The sequence below is a fragment of the Eriocheir sinensis genome, chromosome 31, assembly GCF_024679095.1.
Source record: "Eriocheir sinensis breed Jianghai 21 chromosome 31, ASM2467909v1, whole genome shotgun sequence".
Taxonomy (NCBI): domain Eukaryota; kingdom Metazoa; phylum Arthropoda; class Malacostraca; order Decapoda; family Varunidae; genus Eriocheir; species Eriocheir sinensis.
Window position 1 is genome coordinate 2,412,273 of NC_066539.1, and position 23,797 is coordinate 2,436,069.

Here is a 23,797-nt window from a genome sequence, read left to right on the forward strand (position 1 = left end):
CTCTCCCCTCCCGACCCTTCAGTAATGGTGATATAACGAGATTCCTTGCTAATATATACATAGAGAAACATAAGAACAGTAAAACGAGGGGTCTGGATATTCGTATTGCAATGATTTCTTTTGTTTCGATGCTGAGCGTGTGTGGGCAGATGGAGAGAAGGGAAGAAGGGAGGAAGGTTTGAAGCGAAATACAGCACCCGACGCACGTGTTCCTTCGGGGGAAAAAAGAAAATGCATTTGGTAGTGATTGCTTTGTCTTCACGCCTCATTATTACCGGATGGGGGAAAGACGAGGAAAAGGGGGCTACCCATAATTTTTACGGGTTAAAGATAAGGTCCTGAGGAGAAAAGCTGGTAGAGAAGGAGGGAAGGAAAGCAGGGCGGAAGGATGGAATAGTTAATACTCACCCCTATCAATTTCCACTCCTTCTCCATCATTTTTTGTGCTACTTCTTATATCTGCGAGTCATAGATACGGTCGTAAAGAGAAAAGCAGGCAGGGAAGGAGGAAGGGACGGAAAGGCAGATAGTCGATAGCTACCCTTGCCAATTTCCTCTCCTCCATCATCCTTTGTGCGACCCATTATATCTTCAAGTTACAGATTGGGTCGGAAAGAGGAAAGCTGGGAGGAAGGGAGGAAAGGGCGGCAGGATGGAGGAATCAATTATCACGCTCCTCAATTTCCGCTCCCTCCCCATCATACTCTGTGCTACCCAGTATATCATCGAGTTACAAATAATGGCTCTAATATCCCATAATAAAGCTTTCATATCTGACGTGCGCATCATATCCAAGTTATCTCATCTTGTTGTGTCGTTAAACCAAGCCTTCTCTCGTAATTCTGAAACTCACGGGTACAGCGCTAACACCATTGCTCATTAACAGGTATTTTTCCTCCTCTTTGCAAGCTTGCGTTTGTCTTATCTTCTTCCTTCTAAGTACTTCCTCTTCCTCTCTGCTCTCTCATTCTCGTTATCGTACTATTTGTCTCATTATCTCGTCCTTTCCTCTCTATCATCGGCTCTTCCTTCATTTATTCTTTTCTTCTTAAATTGTCTTGTTGTACTTGTTGTTCCTGTTCTTGTCCTTGTTCTTCTTGTTCTCGTTCTTTTTGTTCTAGTTCTTTTTGTTCTTTTTCTCGTTCCTATTATTCTTCTCGTTCGTGTTCTTCTTGTTCTTGTTCAGATTGTTATTGTTGTTGTTCTTGTTCTTGTAGGTTTTGTTTTTCTTCTTCTTGTTCTTTTTCTTCCTCCCTCCCCCCTATCCTCTGTTCACGCCCCGATAAATAAAGGTAAATAAAGGTAAAAACGGGAACGTCTTAATGAGATTCTCGGGTCGTAAATTGAGTCCCATCTTGACAGTAAGCTGGGGCGGTGCCAGTGTGTGAGTGAGTATGTGTGTGTGTGTGAGTGTGTATGTGTGTGTGTGTGTGTGTATGTGTGTGTGTGTTGGTTTAACGGCAGGGGAGGGAAAGAACTACACACACACACACACACACACACACACACACACACACACACATGCATATACACGCCAGTTCTATTCTCATGTGTTTGTTTGTATGTATGTTTTTTTTTTTTTGTCTGTCTGTCTCTCTGTCCGTCTGTCTGTCTGTCTGCCTGTCAGTCTCTGCGTGTCTTTGTGTTTCATCTCCGCGTCGTCGTCCTGTGTCTAAGAGGCGTGGCGGGGAGCTTCAAAAGTCGCCCGGCAGAAGAATCAAATCGCGCGGAGAGTCAAACTTTCACAGAGGCTGCCGAGTTCAAAGGCAAAAAGTAATGTAGCGACGCGGCTCAATACGATATGAAAAAAAAAAAAAGAAATATATTAAAGCTTGTCTGGATGCAGCCTGACGACATTACATGATGACACCCGGAAAGTGCATTAATAAACAAACCAATCAGTCTCTCTACAACTCGTCCATAATCTCGATGAATAGAACTTAATATACTGTTCTGATGTATATTGCTTCCTGTTTCTCAGTGTGGATATTCAGTGACTCGCATAGAGGGATGTAGTGAGATGAAATGGCTAGATTACAATAAATTTCCTCCTTTTGTAGATTAGTGCCGATGGTTAGATGGTAAATACAATGTTCTAATGTCTATTGCTTCCGCTCTCTCATTATACATATTCAGTGCCTTGTATACAGAGATGAAGGGAGATAAAGGCGCTAGATTACAATGATTTCCTCCTTCCTTAACTAATAGTATTCATGGTGATGTAGCGATAATGGAACGAACGCCACTTAACATTAATAGACGCGACAACGTGAGTCCTGGCGAGTAACGCTTTCTTGTACCTGGAAATGTAATGTTCTCTTTATCGCTCCCGGCTTCCTTTACGAGCGGCGAAGGAAGGGCTGCGGGACGAGGGTGTGTGATAGGGGCGATAGAGGTGGAAGGAGGTGATCCCCAACTCTTTTGTCTTACTCGGTGCACCATTGTTTTGTAGCTTCCGTATCCTGATCCGTTGCCATAAAGAAAGTTCCCAGGTGTGGCTGAGTCCTTTCATCCTATTTCGTCTCTTGAGGATAAAAGAAAAGACTATGATAAGATAATTATTCTCTTTCCCCGTCCCATACATAAATAAGAGTGGATTTGATTTAGTTACTCCTACTAGTGAACGTTTTCTTGGTCGATTTCGTTTGATTCTCACAGAGGACGCCACTGTATTGGCCTCAAAGCCGTACCATTTGACCACCTGTCCTCACATTCGAGAATCCTTGGCCCCCCATCACCCAAGCCTCCCTGGCCTGGCCTCGCTGGGAGCTCCCGCTTGTTAGTTCCGAGAGAGCGCTTGTCGATGCCAGTGGGGAGGTTTATGGGCCGCTCCATTACCGTGCGGGGTCCACTTCGGCGGCTCCTGAACACGGGTCAATTACGTGGCTGTTGACCCAAGAGGACGGACGCTGAAATGAGTAATGAGGTGGAGTTCCCAGGCGCGTGTCGGCCAGGTGTGCTGCTGCCGGGGCAGGTGAAGGGGCCAGAGAGTGCTCGTGCTCAACAAGTATCCCGTCACGTTGAATTAATTATGAAAGGCTGAGTATATATATAATTTTGATAAAATAACGAGCAAAATGATTAACAGGGCAAACATTTCCTCGTTTATTCAAGCTAAATTACGTTCATTAGTGCATACAATCATTAATTACTTCCCTCTCGTCCTCTTTTTGCTCTCAACTTTTCTCTATTTACCTTCTTCCTGACCTTGTGTGTTTCGGGGCACTTACTCGTGACCTTTTCTAAGTGCAATTAGCGGCCCAGGAAGGCAGCGGCCGCCCTCTTATGTAAAGGTCACTCGTTTGATGGTACTGTTCATGGCAAGGGAGTTAAGTTGATGGCCTGAGGGCCGCTCCGGCACCTCCCTATACTGTCACGTGTTGATGATTGATGTTTCGTTCGTTGTACAATGGTTACAATTAAACACAATATAATAATGTATGTTTGATCCTCAGGAAGCAAAGCCTAGTACAAACAGGTAAACGGTGAATGAGTTAGTGAGAGAGAGGAGAGTGTTGTCTCTCCGTCCAGGACCAAAGTGTTGCCACTCTCAGGAAAGTAAAAACCTCGGCAGCCCGGCTCAGTGCTCGCCAAGACCAGCCAGCCGCGAGAACCAACCACTTGGCCGCACTGAAACTTTTCTCGTGATTCTTAGTGGACCGTGTCAGGCGTTCGAAACTCTGAAGCAGTGAAACTCGATAGTATTGGAAGCCTAAAGTGAAGTGAATGTGTTGAAAGTCTGCTGCAGGACACAAGGATATCTATTTGGAGTCCTTGTCTTGCTCTTGTGCTGAAGGGAGCTGTGAAGGGGAGCAAGTGCCCCTCCTTCCCCCGCCCGCGTCGCCATGCTGGAGGTGCTTCACGCCCGCCGTCGCGCCTACTCGGACTTCGGCGTGTATGTCGACCCTGACCATGGTGAGTATGGCTCCTCCCCCGTGACTCCCCTGTGTGTGTGTGTGTGTGTGTGTGTGTGTGTGTGTGTTCTAATATTCTTTTTACTTGTGTTTTGTGTTGATTTATGTTTAGCAAAAGTTGTTCACCCATGTTATCTGTTTTTTTTTGTTGTTGTTTTTTTCCTGCACCTCCCATTGTATCAAATTCCCTGGCCATCCTGAGGTTAATGAGAACCCGCGGTGCTGTTCACATCAAGGCTGTGTGTGTGTGTGTGTGTGTGTGTGTGTGTGTGTGTGTGTGTGTGTGTGTGTGTGTGTATATTGAACTGTTTGGCCATTTATTCCGCGGACATATTGGTGATGACGCTTGCATGAGTAGCTTTTTATTTTAGCTTCTCTCTCTCTCTCTCTCTCTCTCTCTCTCTCTCTCTCCAGACATAGCTTCCATAAGAAATGTGTTTTTACTCTCTTCTTTAGTAGCTGTTGGCACTGTCTTCAGGTGTGTGTGATGTCATTTCGTAATTTTTGCCTCGAAAGGTTGACGGATTTGATGGTTTAATGGATGGTTTTTTTCTCCCTTATTTGGCTGTCTGCTTGTCTGCCTGTTTATGTGTCTATCCGTGTGTGTGTCGAGCAGCTGATGGGATTCCGCGGTGGCTGAGTCGACAGCGTGACGGCGCCGCGTTCAGGACGACGTGAGTTCAATCCCCGACCGGTGCCACCAAGTTGGGATTTTTCAGCCGCCGCCGAGTTGCTTAAAACTACCCACATGCTGTCCAAAAGATCACCTATCAACCCGGACTCTAGATTCTAGGATTAAAGATGAGCTCCGGGAGGGCAGTATGAGACAATGCAAGATGGCGCCACTATAAACACTGGCCTGCGCCACAACGGGCTGGGTCATACCATCAGGCCCCTCCAAAAACAACCCTACCGGTGCCACAGGCGAAGATGTAAAAAAAAAAGACTAGTTAATTAATCTAGGAAGGAGAACTCCATCAATACGATCCAAACCAGTTCACGCGGTACATCTAACATTCCATTATTCCTTTTTTTCCATGCTTTTACAGAAATCTGCGAACGAATTTATATATGTGTGTGTGTGTGTGTGTGTGTGTGTGTGTGTGTGTGTGTGTGTGTGTGTGTGTATAAAAGAAAATACGGGTATATCACAACAATAACCACACACACCCTCACAAATAAACACACACACACACACACACACACACACACACACACACACACACACACACACACACACACACACACACGGTACAAGGACCTTCAGGAGGGTCAAAGGGACATCAGAGAGGAAGAAGAACACCATTACCTTTATTGGACATGAGAGAGAGAGAGAGAGAGAGAGAGAGAGAGAGAGAGAGAGAGAGAGAGAGAGAGAGAGAGAGAGAGAGAGAGAGAGAGAGAGAGAGAGAGAGAGAATTAGCTCACCCACATCACATAGTATTCATAAACTTGACTTTTCTTTCCGTACTTCCTTGATGAACGAATGAATATTTAATTGACTGACCAACCATTCTCGTCTGCCTCTTGATCGTTCGTTCACTTGTCCGTCCGTCCGTCTGTCCGTCCGTCCGTCTGTGCGTCTGTCCGTCCGTCTGTTCGTCCGTCAGTCTGTCTATCATCGTGTATAATCAGTCAATCCGCAACAGGTCATTAGTGTTTTTTTCGTAATAATTCCTTTTTGCACACCTCCATCAGAGCGGCTGCTTCGGAACCAGCGTCGGAGGCAGCTGAAGCGTAGACTGGTGCCGCACAGCTGGTTCAAGGGCTTTCTCGCAAGGGGTAAGGCACAGAGGAACAGCGTGTATTTTCTTTTCTCTGTCGGGGTCTCTGCGTGCATGTTCACGGCCACTGAGGGTGTGCCGCTGCTGGTGCGCTGCTGCTGTTGGTGGTATTGTTACGGTTACTGCTCTCACGGCTTTTCCTGCTGGTTCTATTGATGAGACGACATGTTAGTGGTGGTGGTGGTGCTGCTGATGATGCTATTCCTGCCTTACTGGTGGTGGTGGTGCTGCTGCTGCTTCTACTACTACGCTTACTATACTACTACTACTACTACTACTACTATTACTGCTACTGTTGCTACTGTTGCTGCTACTACTACTACTACTACTACTGCTACTATTACTACTGTTACTAATACTACAACAACTACTACTACTACTACTACTACTACTACTACTACTACTACTGCTACTCTTACTACTGTTACTACTACTACAACAACTACTACTACTACTACAACAACTACTACTACTACTACTACTATTACTCACTTCTTTTTACCACTAATACCATAACTACTAGGAGTAAGAAGTGTAGCCATAACAATAATAAAAAAATAATACCAGCAATGATAATAATACCAATAGTTATAACCATGACGACAGCGACAATACCAATATCAATAATTAATTACGTTGACTTGTGCAATAACGCTCGTGGCCTCTCAGTGATGAACAAGTCAGCGGGATCCAGGCAGCGGGTTATCTGTTCCTTTGTCTGGAGTAAACCCAAGGGCACACTGCCTCTCCTTGGATTGGCTGAACCGCTGTGGGGTAAATTACCATAACATTTATAAGTCCATTATTCAGAAGGAAAAACACGTAGGAAAATATGGCAGAAGAAAGTATCGCTTACCTTGTTTATCAACATGGGTGAGTAAAGTCTCTGGTTCTGGCAATATTTGATTCATACATATTTATTTTAGGGAAGCGAAGCAATAATGGGGTTAACGGTGTAATTTATCTTTATTCTTTCGTGGGTAAGTAGGAGAGGTGTCTTCCGGTAAAATGTGAGTCCCATCAATGCATATGCAAGGCTTATATTTCGACAGTTTCATCCTTTATAATAACACGATCACCATTAGTGAAAGGCGCCAAGATTACTGAATCAGCCTCGTATCCGCAATTGACCGGTGATGCTCCCTTCACTGACGCCACGGGCGAGAAGGCAGACACGTTAAGCCGTGGTTGTCTACAGCGACTAATAGCTGCTGCCTCAGCCAGGAACACGGTGTGTTGGGGAGAATATTCAACAAATTTGCTGTCAGTATATTATTGTATCATTATCATAATGCATGCGATGACTGCGGCAAACAACACGTTTCCACCAATTTATATTCCCTCTAGCATTTTGAATTGAGTAAATGCCTCTTAATGTGTTGTTTATGTTTACTTCAGTTGTATTTACGGAAAAAGCAAAGCTAACCGCCAAAACACCTGGTTAGTTTATGTATTACTATGAATTCAACATCAGTGGAGATCTAAAATCACGCCTTGCGTCAGTGTGATGAAAGGATGACGAAAAGTAGATATCATTCTAAAGCTTCCTCCATTATGACTGACTGGGTCGTGCAATAAATGTAATAGATTAAACGATGTTTTCCTTTATTATCTGTTTTTATAGGAAATTATGTGTTTTTTTGGATACTGCGGTATTTTGACTCAGCTTTTCAGAGAAACCGGCTCCGGACCGGTGGGCGCAGCGCTGCCTGCCAACAGCTTAGAGAGTCTCCAATTGTTGCGTGTTTTGTGACGTCGTGATCTGGAAGGGTGTCTTCCTCTCCTTTTCTTCGTCATCCCCAAACTAGGCTGGGTTTACATTCAGCGAGTCCAGCAGACTCTCCTGCTGTAAACAGTTTGTGGAAGTCTATTCAGAATACAAAAGTAAATAAATACGTCTTCCTGAATGACAAGTACGTAAAAAAGGTTGAGATTTTCTGAGACTTTTTTTTTTACTCGTTTGCTGCAATGTAACCTTAAGACTCCTTTAGAAGGACAGCATCAAGGCGTCGCCAAAGCCGTTTAGAGTTTATTTCCCTCTGCAGAACCTTGCCTTTCAGTATTTCCCACAAACAAACCTTGACTGTGTATAACTTTACCTTCGCCTTTCTGTCACTACACATCCTCTCTTGGGAAGTATTTTTACCATTTCACATTTAGTCTTGGCATTTTGGTTTTCTTTTTAAGTAGAGAAGCACTTAACACGTTCATCTAATGGAAATTGCACGGAACGGGACTCTTGATAAAGTTATGAAGTCTTTGGCATAAAGTAAGGAAAAAATGGAGCTGTTTCATATCAAGTAATGTCGAAAAATGTAATGAGGTGAAGAGATGGACTGAGAGTAAAGCTATGCTTCGGAAGCAAGGTTGTCAACTCATATATATATACATATATATATATATATATATATATATATATATATATATATATATATATATATATATATATATATATATATATATATATATATATATATATATACGGTGAAGAGTGGAAAGAACGTGGAAGCACGCCGTTTGGATTCAAATAATTTGGTGGACGTGCATCTGTTAGGCGCGTACACATTTGAGTGGCCTCCCCCCAATTGGGAGCAGCATATTACGGGGGTCACTTACGCATTTCAGATTTTCCTACTTTGTACTGAAGAGTTCTGTGTGTGTGTGTGTGTGTGTGTGTGTGTGTGTGTGTGTGTGTGTGTGTGTGCGCGTGTGTGTGTGTGTTCGTTCATTTGTTTGTTTGGGTGGAGTGGACTGCGGCACTGCTGGCGGGGGGTGGGGGGGGAGGGAGCTGGGCAGGGTGTGGTGGGCTGAGGAAGGGCGAGATGGGCGGGATGAGGGGGCGGGCCAGCTTTGCCTCCGCGCCAAGTTCAGCTTTAAGTTACACAGTGGTGACGGCGAGAGGAGGGCGGGAGGCGGACGGCAAGGCGGGGAGGGACTGGTACTGCGAACAGGCGGGCGGAGGTACTGCGGCTGTATGGAGTCTGGCAGCTCACACGGCACACGCCCAAAGCCGGTCACACACACACACACACACACACACACACACACACACACATTAAAGTAGCTCGATATTTTTTTTTATACGTTTCGAATATTCCGCCGACAGACTTTCTTGGTGGGGAATTGTGGTTGGCCCCAGCTCGTTACGGCACAGGCAGGTGTTTATAGTGGCGCCATCCTGCTTGGCACATGTTGCTCTCCCAGAACTCCTATTTGATTTAAGAGATTTTAAAATCCGGGTTGATGGATGGTCTTCAGGACAGCATGTGGGTGTCACGCCATTCGGCGATGATTGAAAAAAATGCCAGCTTGTTTGTAGTGGCTTGCGCGACGCGAACTTACGTCCTCCAGAACGCCGCGCCAGCACGCTGACCACTCAGCCACCACCTCCCCGTAATTATTGAAATTACTGAAATTGATCGAAATGTAGGGGCAGCGATGTGTTTGCTAAATGAAAAATTGTATGAAAAAATGGGCAAATTAATAATTAGAAATCGTTATATAAAACATAATTATTAGGGTAGGGTATTAGAAAGGATTATATTGGATTGGAAGCGATTGCAGCCGTGGAAATACTGAATAAAGATGAAGGTTCAGTTCGCCCCACTTCTGAAAATCACCACGAAATCCAATTAAACAATTAAAATTAACAGTGCAGGTAAACATAATCACCGAAAGGTGAATCAATCCCCAGGTAAGCGGCAATCAGAGTTTGTTGTTGTTCTGTTGTTGCTCTATTTATTGATTTTGATAATGAAAATAATATTGATACTACTACTACTACTACTACTACTACTACTGCGACTATTAACATGAATATATATATATATATATATATATATATATATATATATATATATATATATATATATATATATATATATATATATATATATATATATAGAGGTATTAACAACAATGATAAGAGTGATAATAATGATAATGATCAGAGTTGTAAAATTGTCATCACCAGCATCATACATCAACGAACTGTCTCTGAATATTGATGATGGAGATGAAGGTGAATAAATATGAGGAGAAGGGGACTTGATTGGGTTGGATTCTAGCTGGCACACACTCATATTCCAGGCCAGCCATTGACACACGCTGCACTTTTTTCTTCACCCTGTTCAACCTATTTTACTCCTATTTCACACATTGACACATTCTGTATCTGTTGCTCATTCTTAAGCAACACCTATCTTTACTTACTGCTGATACACAATACTCATATTTTTTATACATATACTCGCTGCATCTACACGCTACGCACCCTAGTTTTACATATTAACACGTAGTAAACCCATTTTTTTACATAAAGACATACGCTACACTTATTTCTTAGATACAGACACGCTAAACACACTTTTTTGCACACAGACGCTACACACACACACACACACACACACACACACACACACACACACACACACACACACACACACACACACACTACAGTTATTTCACCTTTTTACCCCTATTTCTACACACTGGCACACACCACCTATTTTTCACTCCTTTGCACCCATTTTCACACCCCACATCTCTGCCCAGCCGTTGACACACGCTTCAAAGGATACAATCAGTCGTTCTAAGTCTCCCTTGAGCTAAACCCTTCAGCGTCCTAATCCTTTTTCCGTCTTTCTTGTCGCCTAAAGTCGTAGTTCTGTTTTTTTCCGCTTTTCCTTTATTATTTTCTCTATTTTTCTTCCTTCAATTTCCTTACTTCCATTTTGTTCTTTTTTCTTTCTCCCTTTCTTTGATCATTCATTTATGCTTGCCTTCCATCTTGCTTTTCTTGTTATTGTTTGTTTGTTTTTCCGTTTTTTTGTCATTGCTTTTTTTCTTTCTTTCCTTATGTTACCTTCGTTTTTTCCCTTCCTGCCATTCTGCGGTCACATTTCCATCGCTCCCTCCCTATACTTCTACAAACATTTTTTTTCATTTCTCGCCTTCTAGTTCCTTCACATTCACTTTATTTTTCTCTGCGGTCACATTTTCCATCGCTCCCTCCCTTTACTCCTACAAACCCTTTTTTCTTTCCTTCCCCGTTCCTTCACATTCACTTTATTTTTCATCCTCCCTTCCTGTCGCACTACAATTTCTTCCACCTTTTCTCTTTTCCAGTTTTCCTCAGCACTCCCTCCCTTCTGCCTTTCTCCCTTTTAAACAGGCATTTCCTTCCTCCCTTTTCTTTCTTCTTTCTTTCTCCTGGTATTTCTCCGGCCTTCCTTCCAGTAGCTTTCTCTTTCCCTATGCTTCGAAGTGACCAAGGTTGAAGGTATTTTGGAAAGCATGGCATGACTTTTAACCTGGCAGCTGCGGGGATCATGGTTTCTGGGTCGTGATCTGTAGAGTCTAAGATTTGGACGCCATTATTGGCCCTGTGTTTTCGCCGCGCTTTTCAAACACTAGCACACGGTCTCGCGGCGAAGACAGGGCCAATAATGCCGTCCAAATCTTAGGCTGTCGGGACTCTATCTATCAAGGGACTCTACAGATCATGACCCAGAAACGGGTTACGCTAAATGGAAAAGGCTATAAATGTCTTGATTCTGGCAACTTGGGATTCTGAATAAGGAGAGAGCAAGAAGCAATGACTGAGGCGAGAGGATGAAGATGAAGGAGCGAAAAAGCAAGGAAGATCCGTAGAGAATAGAAGAAAAAGCAAAGAAAAAAAATGAGACGAGAAAATAAGGAAGGGAAGCAGTATAAGGAGTTAGGAAATTACTACTGCTACTAATAGGGAGCATATACGCCCAGGGGTCGAGTCGCTTCACTCACTCGCCGGCTCCATTTCCGACGAGCAGGGGAGACGAGGAAACACTATTGAGAGAAGAGAAGGACAAGAGGGAGAGCCGGGAGAGTAAAGGACATTGAGAAAGTGAAACAATAGACGGAAAAACTGATGAAATGAGGTGAACAGTGAATCAAGAATCATTGGCCCTGATCACTTTGAGTCGGGAAAAAGGAGAGAGGGGGGGAAGGAAGGACTCATGAAGAAAATAAATAAAAAAGAAGGAAAGAAAAGGAAAAAAGAATGAAAAGATGAACAGGCGATGAAGTGAGAAATGGGAAGAAGGTGGAAAGGGAAATAGGAGAGCTGGATAGAGGAGGAAAAAACAAATACAAAACGGCGTTGGGAAAGAAAGTTGAGGGCAAGGAATAAAGTAAGGAAGGCAAGCAAGGGAAGGAATGGAGGAAAAAGAGAATAAAACAAATGAAAGGCGAGAAGATGGAGGAGGAGGAGGAGGAGTGGGAGGTGCAAGAGACCAAAGAAGATGCAGAGAGAATATGAGAAAAAAAAACGGAGAAAATAGACTGCAAAGAGAGAGAGAAAAAATGACGAAGAGAAGCAATATGAGGCGTGGAGGAAAGTGACGAGGAAATAAATGCTATTGAAAGGAGAAAAGAAAAATGGAGAGCTGGGAGAGCAAAGGACATTGAGAAAATAAATAAAACTGCAGAGGGAAAGAGGAAGCGAGCTGAGGAAGCGAGGTGAAAACTGCATCAAGAATCATATTGTCCCGAGCCGCCAGAGTCGAGGCGCGCCGAGTGAAGCAGGAAGTGAAACGCGACACTGTGAAGAGAGGCAATGAAACATGACAGTAGTAATGCAATGAAGCATGGGGAAAGTGAAACACTGAAGTACGAGAGAAGTGAAGCAATGAAGCATGAGAGATGTGAACCAGTGAAGAACACACACACACACACACACACACACACACACACACACACACACACACACACACACATAAAAGAGAGAGAGAGAGAGAGAGAGAGAGAGAGAGAGAGAGAGAGAGAGAGAGAGCTAATTTAGGCAAAGCTGTATTAGTGAAAACATTTACGAAAACGGAATGATTACTTTTAGACTAAGATTTCTGGTATATTGAGTTGATTCCTATAAGCCGTTCAAAGCATTTCTACGTGTGTACAATCACTCCTGAATAAAACTCTACGACTCTGGTTTGTTCGTGTTAAATGGACTTCTAGACTTTTATCATGACGTAGATAATCTTCTTGGGGCTAAAACATCACGACGTTGCTTTTTGGCTTATTGAAAATTTTCTATGTATCTATTTCAACCTCCTGAATTTCCGTTTAGTTGGTGGTGGTGGTGGAGGTGGTGGTGGTGGTGCTGATGGTGGTGGCGGCGGTGGTGGTACTGGTGGTGGTGGTGGTACTGGTGGTGGTGATACTGGTGGTGGTGGTGGTAGTGGTGGTGGTGATACTGGTGGTGGTGGTGGTACTGGTGGTGGTGGTGGTGGTGGTGGTGGAGTCAGGGCCGACTTTCTAGTATTCTCTTCCTGCTGCTCCTTTCCCACTGCATTAGCATCCGGAATGTGAGTTCTCCCTCTCGTATCCTGCTCCTTAGTGCCTCGAGGGATCGCTGGGAGGGCTTCAGGCTCGGTGCTTGTGGCTGTGGTCTGTGGACGCCCTGGAAACGTGGCGCTTCCTGATGTGTTCAAAGGTGCAGTGTAGGACCCTTAGACTTTACGACACGCCCGCTGGCCTCTTAATAAGTAAACGTGTTGCAGTTCCCTAAGTCCAGTTTGTGCAATGTTTCACCTGCTTTGATGTTGTTCGTGTGTCGCCTCTCAGCGGGTTCATAGCAAGGCGACCTAACCACACCTCTGAGAAAACCTTAGGAAGATAAACTGGTGGCACGGATGTCGCACCTGCTCTGTGTCCGGGGATATTAGGGGTCGTATTGTAAGACATTTCGCCGCCCAAGAACACATAATTGACAAGGCTTTCGTAGGAGTTTTAGGCATTATCAGTAGTAGTTTTATGACCCTGGTGTTAGTTTGACCCTTCTTCTGTACCGTGAACCTAAGGAAACACTCATTAGAACCCGACTGACCCCCTCCTTGACCTTTATAAATAGTTGATGTGAGAAGCGAGTGTCTTATAATACCAACCCAGAACTTACCCATCACAAGCTTAGCGGTCTAAGAGACGGAGGTGAGCGTCAACACAACACACCTTAGCGCAGTGTTGTCCAAACTGGGGTCCGCGTACCCCTCGGGGTACGCAGCATAGATCAAAGGGGTACGTGAAAAGACGATGAACACACACACACACACACACACACACACAGCAGAAACTTCCCATGTTCTATGAAGGAAAAGAGAGAGGGAGGGACGGTTGGTTACCTAGGAAGGACGCGTTTTGTACGTGTACGTAAATATAATGTAATGTAATGCAAATATGATATATATAATTGACTTTAGTCAGCCATAGGGGGTTCGTAACAGTGGGAGAATGTAATAAAGGGTACAATAGGCGAAAAAGTTTGGACAGCACTGCTAGCGTATGGTCTCCCCTTTACCTTTTCAAATATAACTTTCGTTGCCTCCGACAAGTTTGCACGAGGTTCATTTTCACTTCGCAGGGCTTCACTTTTTATCGGGTATGTTGGCGCCGCTTCAAGAGGCTCCCATATTCCCTTGTTGTGGAGGCCGGCAAAAACTTGTTCGTGTGTGGCTGGGTGTGTAATTTTTATCATTATTGTTATCATAATTATATTTTAATGTATTACAGTTATTAGTAGTATTAGTATTAGTGTTATCATCATTACCCTGTTAGCATACTCGGCTCACAATCGAGAGAGCCCAGGTTCGATTCCCGGGCGGAGTGGAAAAACTTGGGCGGCTTTTCCGATACCCTACGCCCCTGTCCACCCAGCAGTGAATGGGTACCAGGTATTAATCGGGGGTTGTGTCCCGTCTCCTGGGGTCTGTTCCCTTCTCCTATAATTCCTTCCCCCTCCTGTCTCTCTCCGGCATATGACCACAGATGTTGCGCCGACTAAACGAAACTTTCCAACTTTCTCTCATCATTACCCTAATCAGTATTATTACTAGAATCACATAGTGGGATAAAAATGAACAAGTCCCCGCCGACAGACTCCTTCCCCGCCCCGTTTACACAAACACTCAAGGCTGGAGAAAGGAAATGATATCGCGTTTTTGATGGTCAACAATCGTCACGTTCCCCGAGACACAGCGAGCCGGCGGGGGCGCCACCGACAGACTCGCACACATGCAAGGCTTTATTTATTTCAGCTCGTTTTGTTCGCTTCCATCTGTGACCTTGGCTCTGTCCTAGTTTGTGTTTGCTTGTCTGTCTGTCTGTGTTTTATCGGTCTGTCTCGTGAGCTGCCTTTGAGCTGCTGATTGTGCCGAGGAGGAAGAGGAGCAAACAAGAAAAGGAGAAGGAAAACGAGGAGGAGGAGGAAAAGGCGTTGGAGGAAGAGGAGGTAGAGGGAGGAGCAGGAGGAAGAGCAGAAGGAGAAAATGAAAAGGAAGGGTGGATGAAGGGGGAAAAACTGCAGAAAAGCGAGATATACGATGGAAGGAGTAAAACGAATAGGAAGACAGTGAACAAAAGGAAGAGAAAACAGATAACATAGAAGAGAATCCAAAGGAGAAACAGAAGCAGGAGAAAGCGAATACGGGAAAGAGGAGAAACATGAAGAGGAAGAAGAAGCGAGAGGAGGGGGAGAGATGGATAAGATTATAAATAAGCAACATGAGAAGTGTAATGTGCGGTGTGTCTCTTGTCACTTAAGGAAGGCCAGTGGTGGAGGAAGGTGGAGGGCGGGCGGTGGAGGTGGGCGTGTGTGGTGACAGGAGATAACGGCGTGACAATAATGATGTGGTGGTGGTGGTGGTGGTGGTGGAAGAGGGGGTGGAGGGGACAGTGGTGGTGGTGGTATTTGTAGTAGATTGATTATGGTGGTGATGGTGGTGATGGTGGTGGTATTACTAATGGACTGATGATGGTGTTGGTGGTGGTGGTGCTGGTGGTGACATTTGTGATGATGGTGGTGTTAGGGGGGGGGTGATAGTAGTGACAGTTGTGGTGTTTTTTGTGGTGGTGGTGGTAATGGTGGTAGGGTGGTGGTAGTAGTGACAGTTGTGGTGGTTTTTGTGGTGGTGGTGGTAATGGTGGTGGTAGTGACAGTTGTGGTGGTTTTTGTGGTGGTGGTGGTAATGGTGGTAGTAGTGACAGTTGTGGTGGTTTTTGTGGTGGTGGTGGTAATGGTGGTGGTAGTGACAGTTGTGGTGGTTTTTGTGGTGGTGGTGGTAATGGTGGTGGTAGTGATAGTTGTGGTGGTTTTTGTGGTGGTGGTGGTAATGGTGGTGGTAGTGACAGTTGTGGTGGTTTTTGTGGTGGTGGTGGTAATGGTGGTGGTAATGACAGTTGTGGTGGTTTTTGTGGTGGTGGTGGTAGTAGGAAATGTGTTACTGGTTTTGAATCCCGGAAACAGAAGAAAATGTGTGACAGTGGTCAAGGTGAAATGTTACATGCACGCACTACGGGCTCAAAGGTCACAGTAAAGGGAGACGGGACACGAGCGCGGAACCGACACGAAGGGGCTTGTAAACGGAGGAGTGTATGCACGAAAAGGTCAGTGGTTAGCGAGGGAAAATGTGTGTCAGAGGATAGCAAACGAAAAAAATGCCAGTGGATAGGAAAGGAAAATGCGTTAAGGATGTCAAAAGAAAAAAAATGTCAGTGGATAGCTATGGAAAAAATGCGTTAGTGGATAGCAAAGGGAAAAATGTTTGTGGATAGTAAGGGGAAAATACTTTAGTGGATAGAAAAGAAAAAAAATGTCAGTGGATAGCTATGGAAAAAATGCGTAAGTGGATGGCAAAGGGAAAAATGTCAGAGGATAGCAAAGGGAAATACGTTAAGGATGGCAAAAAAAAAAATGTCAGTGGATAGCTATGGAAAAAATGCGTCAGTGGATAGCAAAGGGAAAAATGTTTGTGGATAGCAAAGGAAAATACGTTAAGGATAGCAAACGAAAAAATGTCAGTGGATAGCTATGGAAAAATGCGTTAGTGGATAGCAAAGGGAAAAATTATTGTGGATGGCAAAGGAAAAAAAATGTCAGTGGATAGCAAAGGAAAAAAAATGTCAGTGGATAGCAAAGGAAAAAAATGTCAATACCAAAAGGAAAAAAATGTCAGTCAATAGCAGAGGAGAAAAAATGTCAATAGCAAAAGGAAAAAAAATGTCAGTCAATAGCAAAGGAAAACAAATATGACGATGAAGACTAATGTAAAAAAAAAATGTCCGTGGATAAGATAGGAAACAGAGATGAAAAAAGTAAAACTGCATCTATGAAAAGGAAATAAACGCCCATACAGTAAAAAGTAGAAAATAAAACCAAACTGGAATATAAAATGAAATCTGTAAAGAGGAATTAAACACGAGAATATCAGCGGATGGTGAAAAAAAATAAACACGGCAGCTGCGAACATATATCCTTCTTTTAATCTCATCTCATACACGCACGAATTTTGCCGGAAACGAAAACTAGAAACAGGCAAAAAAATACGAAAGAAAAATCGTTAATGGAAGTAGAAATATAAAAAAAAGGAGAATTGGAACAGTCAACATTTTTCTCCCAGTTAATCTCGTACACACACACTCGAATCAGAACGTTTGCCTCGGCGCCCGGTGAAAGCAAATGCAATGACCTGATTTCGATGTTTAATTACTCCTGTGTTGGCGGAATACGTGGCCGGGATAACTTACTTTTCAGGGGGATTTTAGAAGCAGATCGTAAAGGAAAGACAGTGTTAAAGGGAGAGAGAGAGAGAGAGAGAGAGAGAGAGAGAGAGAGAGAGAGAGAGAGAGAGAGAGAGAGAGAGAGAGAGAGAGAGAGAGAGAGAGAGAGAGAGAGAGAGAGAGAGAGAGAGAGAGAGAGATAAGCAGATATACACAGACACAGGGACATAGACAAACAGACAGATAGCCAGACAAACAGACAGACAGACAAAGTGGAAGGCTTTTACTCGACAAATAATCATGGAGGTCTTGAAGCACGTTAGAGGATGAGGAAATTGCTTTTAAAAACGACTTTCTGTGTTTACGTCGCTCAAACACACACACACACACACACACACACACACACACACACACACACACACATACACGCACACGCACAAGCACACACACACACACACACACACACACACACACACACACACACACACACACACACACACACACACACACACACACACACACACACACACACACACACACACACACACACACACACACACACACACACACACACACACACACACACACACACACACACACACACACACACACACACACAATCATATTTGCCTTTCAACGTCGGCAGAGAAGATCTTGCTTGCCAAATCAGATGTAATAACAAAGTACAGTAGACCCGAGCAGAACCGACCATAACGGAGCTAAAGAGACGAAATCGGACCAGAACAAACCAGAGTAGACCTGACCATATCTGACCTGATGAAAACCGATCATACCAGACCAGACCAAACGAAACTAAATTAAGAGGCAATACAGACGGGATGAAACCACATCTATCAGACTAGACCAAAAAAAAAGAGGGAAATCTGGCCCTAGCACAGCAGAACAGACCAAACTAAACTAAATTAAGAGGCAATAAAGACGGGATGAAACCAGACCTATCAGACTAGACCAACAAAAAAAAGGGAAATCTGGCCCTAGCACAGCGGAACAGACCAAACTAAACCAGGCTTGATGAGATTGGACTAAGCGACCATTAAAGACCGAAAAGATCATTAAAGACAAAAATACATCCAAAAAAAAGGTTTACTCGGAATGAAGCTGGTGAAAGACTGGAAATACCCCCAAAAAACAAACAAACAAACAAACAAACAAACAAACAGACCATACACATTTAGGCCAGACCAAACTATATCAAATCTGACCAAGTTCAAACATCTTATTTATAGACTAGACCAAACATAACCTAACTAGACCAAAGCACTCAAGTCCATGTTCATATTTCATTCTAATGCGTAAATGTTTAAATGTTGTTGGGAGACTTAAAGCACTAAGTATATATAAATCTCTCTTTTCTTCAGCGGTTTCTCTTATTTTTTCATATTTGTTTAGTCCACCCTATGCCTATGACGTAGATGTGATATAGAAAACGGGGTATGTGGCTTTCCTTTGCCGAGTGTGGAATCTTCTCGTTTTTTCTTTCGTCTGAGAACTTATTTTTCCTATCCTATATAAATCTCTCTTATGTTCAGCTGTTTCTCTTATTTTTTTCATATTTGTTTAGTCCACCCTATGCCTATGACGTAAATGTGATATAGAAAACGGGGTATGTAGCTTTTCTTTGCCGAGTGTGGAATCTTCTCAAGTTTCTTCTTTCGTCTGACAACATATTTTTCCACCTTTTAAAAGCATTCGGGCCTGGCACATAAGGCTGTTAGGCGTAATCCTCTTCCATGGCGGTTCACTGTTTTGCCAAGATTCCGTCCCTCGCCTTCCTTCATCCCTTCCTCCTTTCCCGCTTCATAATCCTCAACCTCTTTCCCTTTCTCCCTTTCCCCGCTATATTAATTTTTCCTCATTATCCTTTCGTCTCTTCATTCATCTTTTCCATTCCTTCTTTTATTCCTCTCCTTCATCCTCGCCCTCCTCCGTGACCTTTCCGACCAATGTGCGAGCTTCTCCTTCCCCTCTCTGGAGCTTCGCTTTTCTCACACACACAAAAAACAATAACAACAACAAGGGGTAGCAACGAATAGGCCAGTAACAACATCACCACCACCCACCTCCATTTTATTCTTCTCAACACCACCACCACCACCACCACCACCATCTTCTACCCTCCACTTTACACCGCCACCGCCACTATCATCACCTTCAACCCATCACCACCACCACTACAATCTTGCTGCCACCCTCACTACACACCATCATCATTTTCACCATCACCTTCGACCCTTAAAATTACTACTACCAGCACTACACACCACCACCACCACCACCACCACCATCATCATCATCATCACCATCCTGCCGCCATCCTCACTACACACAATCACAGTCCTCACCATCATGTTCAACCCATAAAACCTGCACTACCACCACTATACACATCACCATCACCACCATCTACCATCCCTAACACCATCTTGCTCTCACCACCACCACCATTCCCACCGCCGCAGGAGGTGTCGGACATTCCCGTCTCCTCCAACTATACACGACTCCTCTGCGGAATTAGTAGCGTGGAGGAGGCGACGGCGCGCGAGGCATAACCAACACCTGCAGCCGTGAGGGGCAGGTGCCGGTGAGAAGGGTAAGGGGGGGAGGCGAGGGGGGTGTTGGTGGAGGCTACAAGACAATGAGAGGGAAATGGAAGAGGCAGACAGCGGTAGGCAGGCAGGCAGGGATGCAGGCATGCTGGTCCGCTCAATGAACTGATGTGCGGTGGGAGGGAGGCTGGTGGTGGGCAATGCTGATGGAGAAAACGCTGAGGGAGGAGGAGGAAAATGGTTGAGAGAAGGTGAGGAAGGTAGGAAAGTAGTGCGAGAAGATGAGGAAAGAAAAGGTTAGTTAGAAGGAAAGTGGAGAGAAAATGGAGCGGAGAGATGAGGAGAAAAACGTTGAGAATGGAAGGGCAGTGAGGAGGGAAAAGATGAGGGGAGGGGCGGAGAAGGGTAAGAAGGAAAGCAATGATAAATGATAAGGAAATAAAACGGATAGGAAGGAAGGAAAGTGGTGAGAGAAGATGAGGAAGAAAACGTAGAGGAAGATGGAACGATAGTGTAAGATGACTAGGGAAAAGACGTTGCTGAGAAAATGGTGAGAGGAGATGAGAAGGAAAACGGAGAAAGAGGAGGGATGATGAAGGGGGGAGATAGAGGAAAACTGTGTAAGAGAAGAGAAAATGTGAGAAAAAATGAAGAGGGAAACGATGAGGAATGAGAGAGAGAGAGAGAGAGAGAGAGAGAGAGAGAGAGAGAGAGAGAGAGAGAGAGAGAGAGAGAGAGAGAGAGAGAGAGAGAGAGAGAGAGAGAGAGAGAGAGAGAGAGAGAGAGAGAGAGAGAGAGAGAGAGAGAGAGAGAGAGAGAGAGAGAGAGAGAGAGAGAGAGAGAGAGAGAGAGAGAGAGAGAGAGAGAGAGAGAGAGAGAGAGAGAGAGAGAGAGAGAGAGAGAGAGAGAGAGAGAGCTAGGCGTTCATGTTGCGGGTGTCATTATAATAGTTACATTAAAGAAGATTAACATATATTCATGGATAGTAAGATTAGGCGGGTTTAAGTTTAGAGCAGCTGCCTTGTAAGAGCCCTACCAGCCTCTTGCAGACTCCCGGTGATTCTTACGTGCTCGAGGGTGCAGAAGTTAATCAAGTGCCTACTCCAGTTTGTGGCTTTGTGTCTAAATTCTCGTTCTTTTATTTTTTATTCATACTTTCCTCCATTATTTACTTTATTTTAAGCTGCAAGTTTTTTTAATCTCAAGGCTTCGGAGAAAAATCCATTAAAACCATCGCAAGTTTGTATATATATAGCCACTGTTCTCATTTTTAATACCTATTTTAGTTTGTGTGAGCGAGATATCGTGTTTTGCTGTTTTTTCTTCGTGTATTCTGCTGTAACTTCTCATTTTCCATGCCTTCCCCGGCACCTACGACCGAGAAAAGAAGTCATAACGCCCGAACAGAGACTTTTTTCATCATCTATCTTCGGTGTGGAACTTTCTCAGGAAGGAAGAGGAAGAGGGGGACGAGCGGGATCAGTAAGAGGAAGGCGGAGAGGAAACAAAGGAAGACTGTCAAAGAGGTGTCAATCATAAATCTTATAGGAGGTAACGAGGACGGAGGGTCGATTCAAATTTTATGACGGAGGAGGAACAGAAGGAGGAGCACCAGGAGATAGGCGGAGAGGATGGGAGGAGGGAGATCAAGAGGCGGGCAATGAGGCAAGGAGGAAGGGAGTTTGATAAAAGTCATGAGGTAACGAATAGCAACGTCGATTCGAATTTGGTCAAGGAGGAGGAACAGGCAGAGGAGCAGCAGGGGAAAGAAGATGGGAAGAAGGGAGCTCTAGAGGGGGTGCTGAAGAGGTAGGGAGAGAGGTGAAGCAAGAAAAGCCATGAGGTACGAACGAGGAAACGTCGATTCATATTTGGTCAATGAGGAGGAAAAGGAGGAGGAGCAGGAGTCGGGCGGAGAGAATGGGAGGGAGGAAGATCAAGAATGGGTGCTGAAGAGGGAGGGAGAGAAGGAAATATAGAAGAGCCAGCAGGTAACGAGAAGGCAGCGATTCTCATATGTTATTGATGCGTCGTTTAATAATTATCACGCGACACGCTGAGGCCGCCACAGATAAGATGACTTGACCCAGGTATTCATGGTGTGTGTGTGTGTGTGTGTGTGTGTGTGTGTGTGTGTATCATATGCCACGCGACACTTTAAGATTACTTTTCGACAGTGTTTTTCTCAAGAGTAAAAAACGAAACAAAAGAAAAATAGACGTTTGTGATGACAGATGGCTTTATTCGAGTATTCAGGAAGTGTTGTTTTTGTTATTTGTTTTGTTTAGCGGAAATGAGACACAACAAAAGCAAAGTACGAAATGTAAAAACGCCCGCTACGTCATCCTGCCATAAAAAGAACAACACAATACCCCACAAAAAGGATGAAAAAGAATGGAAAAAAATAGTGGATCAAATTTAGTGACGAGGCTTCTTGCTCCATGACACACAACTCAATTTTTTTTGTCGCCAGTGAAGAGTATTTTTTTAATTCATGGATTTCTTTTTTTGTTGTTTGTTTGTTTGTGTGTATCGAGGACTTGTTATTTGTGTTCAAGCGTTTTTTCCTTTGATCGACACGTAACCTCTTTCTCGTTTTTATCTTTCAAACACACACACATTTTTTTCTAAGTCTTTTTAAACTTTTGTCCACTCGATATTTAGTCCAATCAACATGAGTGTGTGTGTGTGTGTGTGTGTGTGTGTGTGTGTGTGTGTGTGTGTGTGTGTGTGTGTGTGTGTGTGTGTGTGTGTGTCTGTCTGTATATGTGTTTGTGTATTTGTTTGTTTTGTCTTTGGTGAATGTGCGGACGTCCGTGTTTCCATCCGTTCATTCGCCCGTCCGTCACTTACGCTGTTTGAGGAAAGAAAATAAAGGGGACTACGGTAATTCCTCAGTAATCCCTTAAGCTGCACGGCTCTCTATCTGTTATGTGTGTGTGGCGAACAGAGGCATGGACGTAGGAGTAAAGAGGAGTTCATGAAGTTAGTGCATAGAAGTAAGGTAGTAAATTGTTAGTATGCGTGAACTAGGGAACAAGTACACACACACACACACACACACACACACACACACACACACACACACACACACACACACACACACAGATCGATAGATATTAGTTTCTCATGCAGGAAGGTTGTTCCATCAGCGGATGACGAAGAAAACGACTGCACCCAGTGTCTGTACTGTATCGCCTCGTTTGAAATGCTTGATTGTTAATTTTAGTTTCTGGGTTACTTTGAAGCCCAAAAAAGAGGGGAAGAAGAAATTTGAGGAGGAAGAGGAGAAGGAGGAGATGGAAGATGCAGAAGAAAATAGGAAGAGAAGGAAAAGGAGGACAATTAAGAGGAGAAGGAAGAGGAGGAAGAGGAGGAAGAGAAGGAGGAGTAAGAGTAAGAATAGGAGGAGGAGTAGGAGAAGGAAAAGGAGGAGAAGGAGGAGAATGACAACGAGGAGGATAAAGAGGAAGAGAAGGAGGGGGAGAAGAGTAAGAGGTGGACGAGGATGAGGACGAGGAATATTTTTACCCCGTTGTGTGACCCTTTTAAAGACTGATGGTTTGTTGCGTGGCGCTGCCGGTGCCGAGGGGACGTGGCGGTCGGGAAAGCCATCAACCTAAGTGATGCAATATCGTCTACCGGGCCGATGCTGCCGCCACACATAAAAAATAACGGTGAGCGATGCGGCGACTGACAAAAAAGTTGGGAATCTTTACACCTGGAGAAGATGAGTAATTACTGGTTTCTTGCACCTTAAAGCGACAAATGGTGATTGATTTTCTATTATTTTAAAGTGAATGAGCTGGTTGGTATTTTGCACCTACTGGAGAGGACAACAGGAGAGCGGATTCTTCAGACTCTGAGATGATAGTTGGTGACTGAATCTTTAGTCCTGCTGTTCGAAATAGAGGGTTGTTAATTTTTGACAAGCGTGTGTATTGATTCGTCTGATCCTATTTTAATTAGTGAGCATCGAAAGAGTTAAAGTACCCCTCCCTTC

General features: G+C 44.1%; 1 protein-coding gene across 2 annotated transcripts in view; it reads left to right on the top strand.

Moving 5' to 3' along the window:
• The first annotated feature begins 2,173 nt into the window (after positions 1 to 2,173).
• LOC127005790 (uncharacterized) overlaps positions 2,174 to 23,797 on the top strand; it is a 176,026-nt gene continuing 154,402 nt past the window's right edge. The window contains exons 1-2 of one of the 2 annotated variants that reach the window (XM_050874892.1): positions 2,174 to 3,915; positions 5,613 to 5,696. In XM_050874892.1, the coding sequence (XP_050730849.1) occupies positions 3,846 to 3,915; positions 5,613 to 5,696 (154 nt within the window). In that variant the 5' untranslated portion in view covers positions 2,174 to 3,845. The remainder of the gene's footprint in view (positions 3,916 to 5,612; positions 5,697 to 23,797) is intronic. The other variant, XM_050874895.1, reaches the window with a different exon arrangement.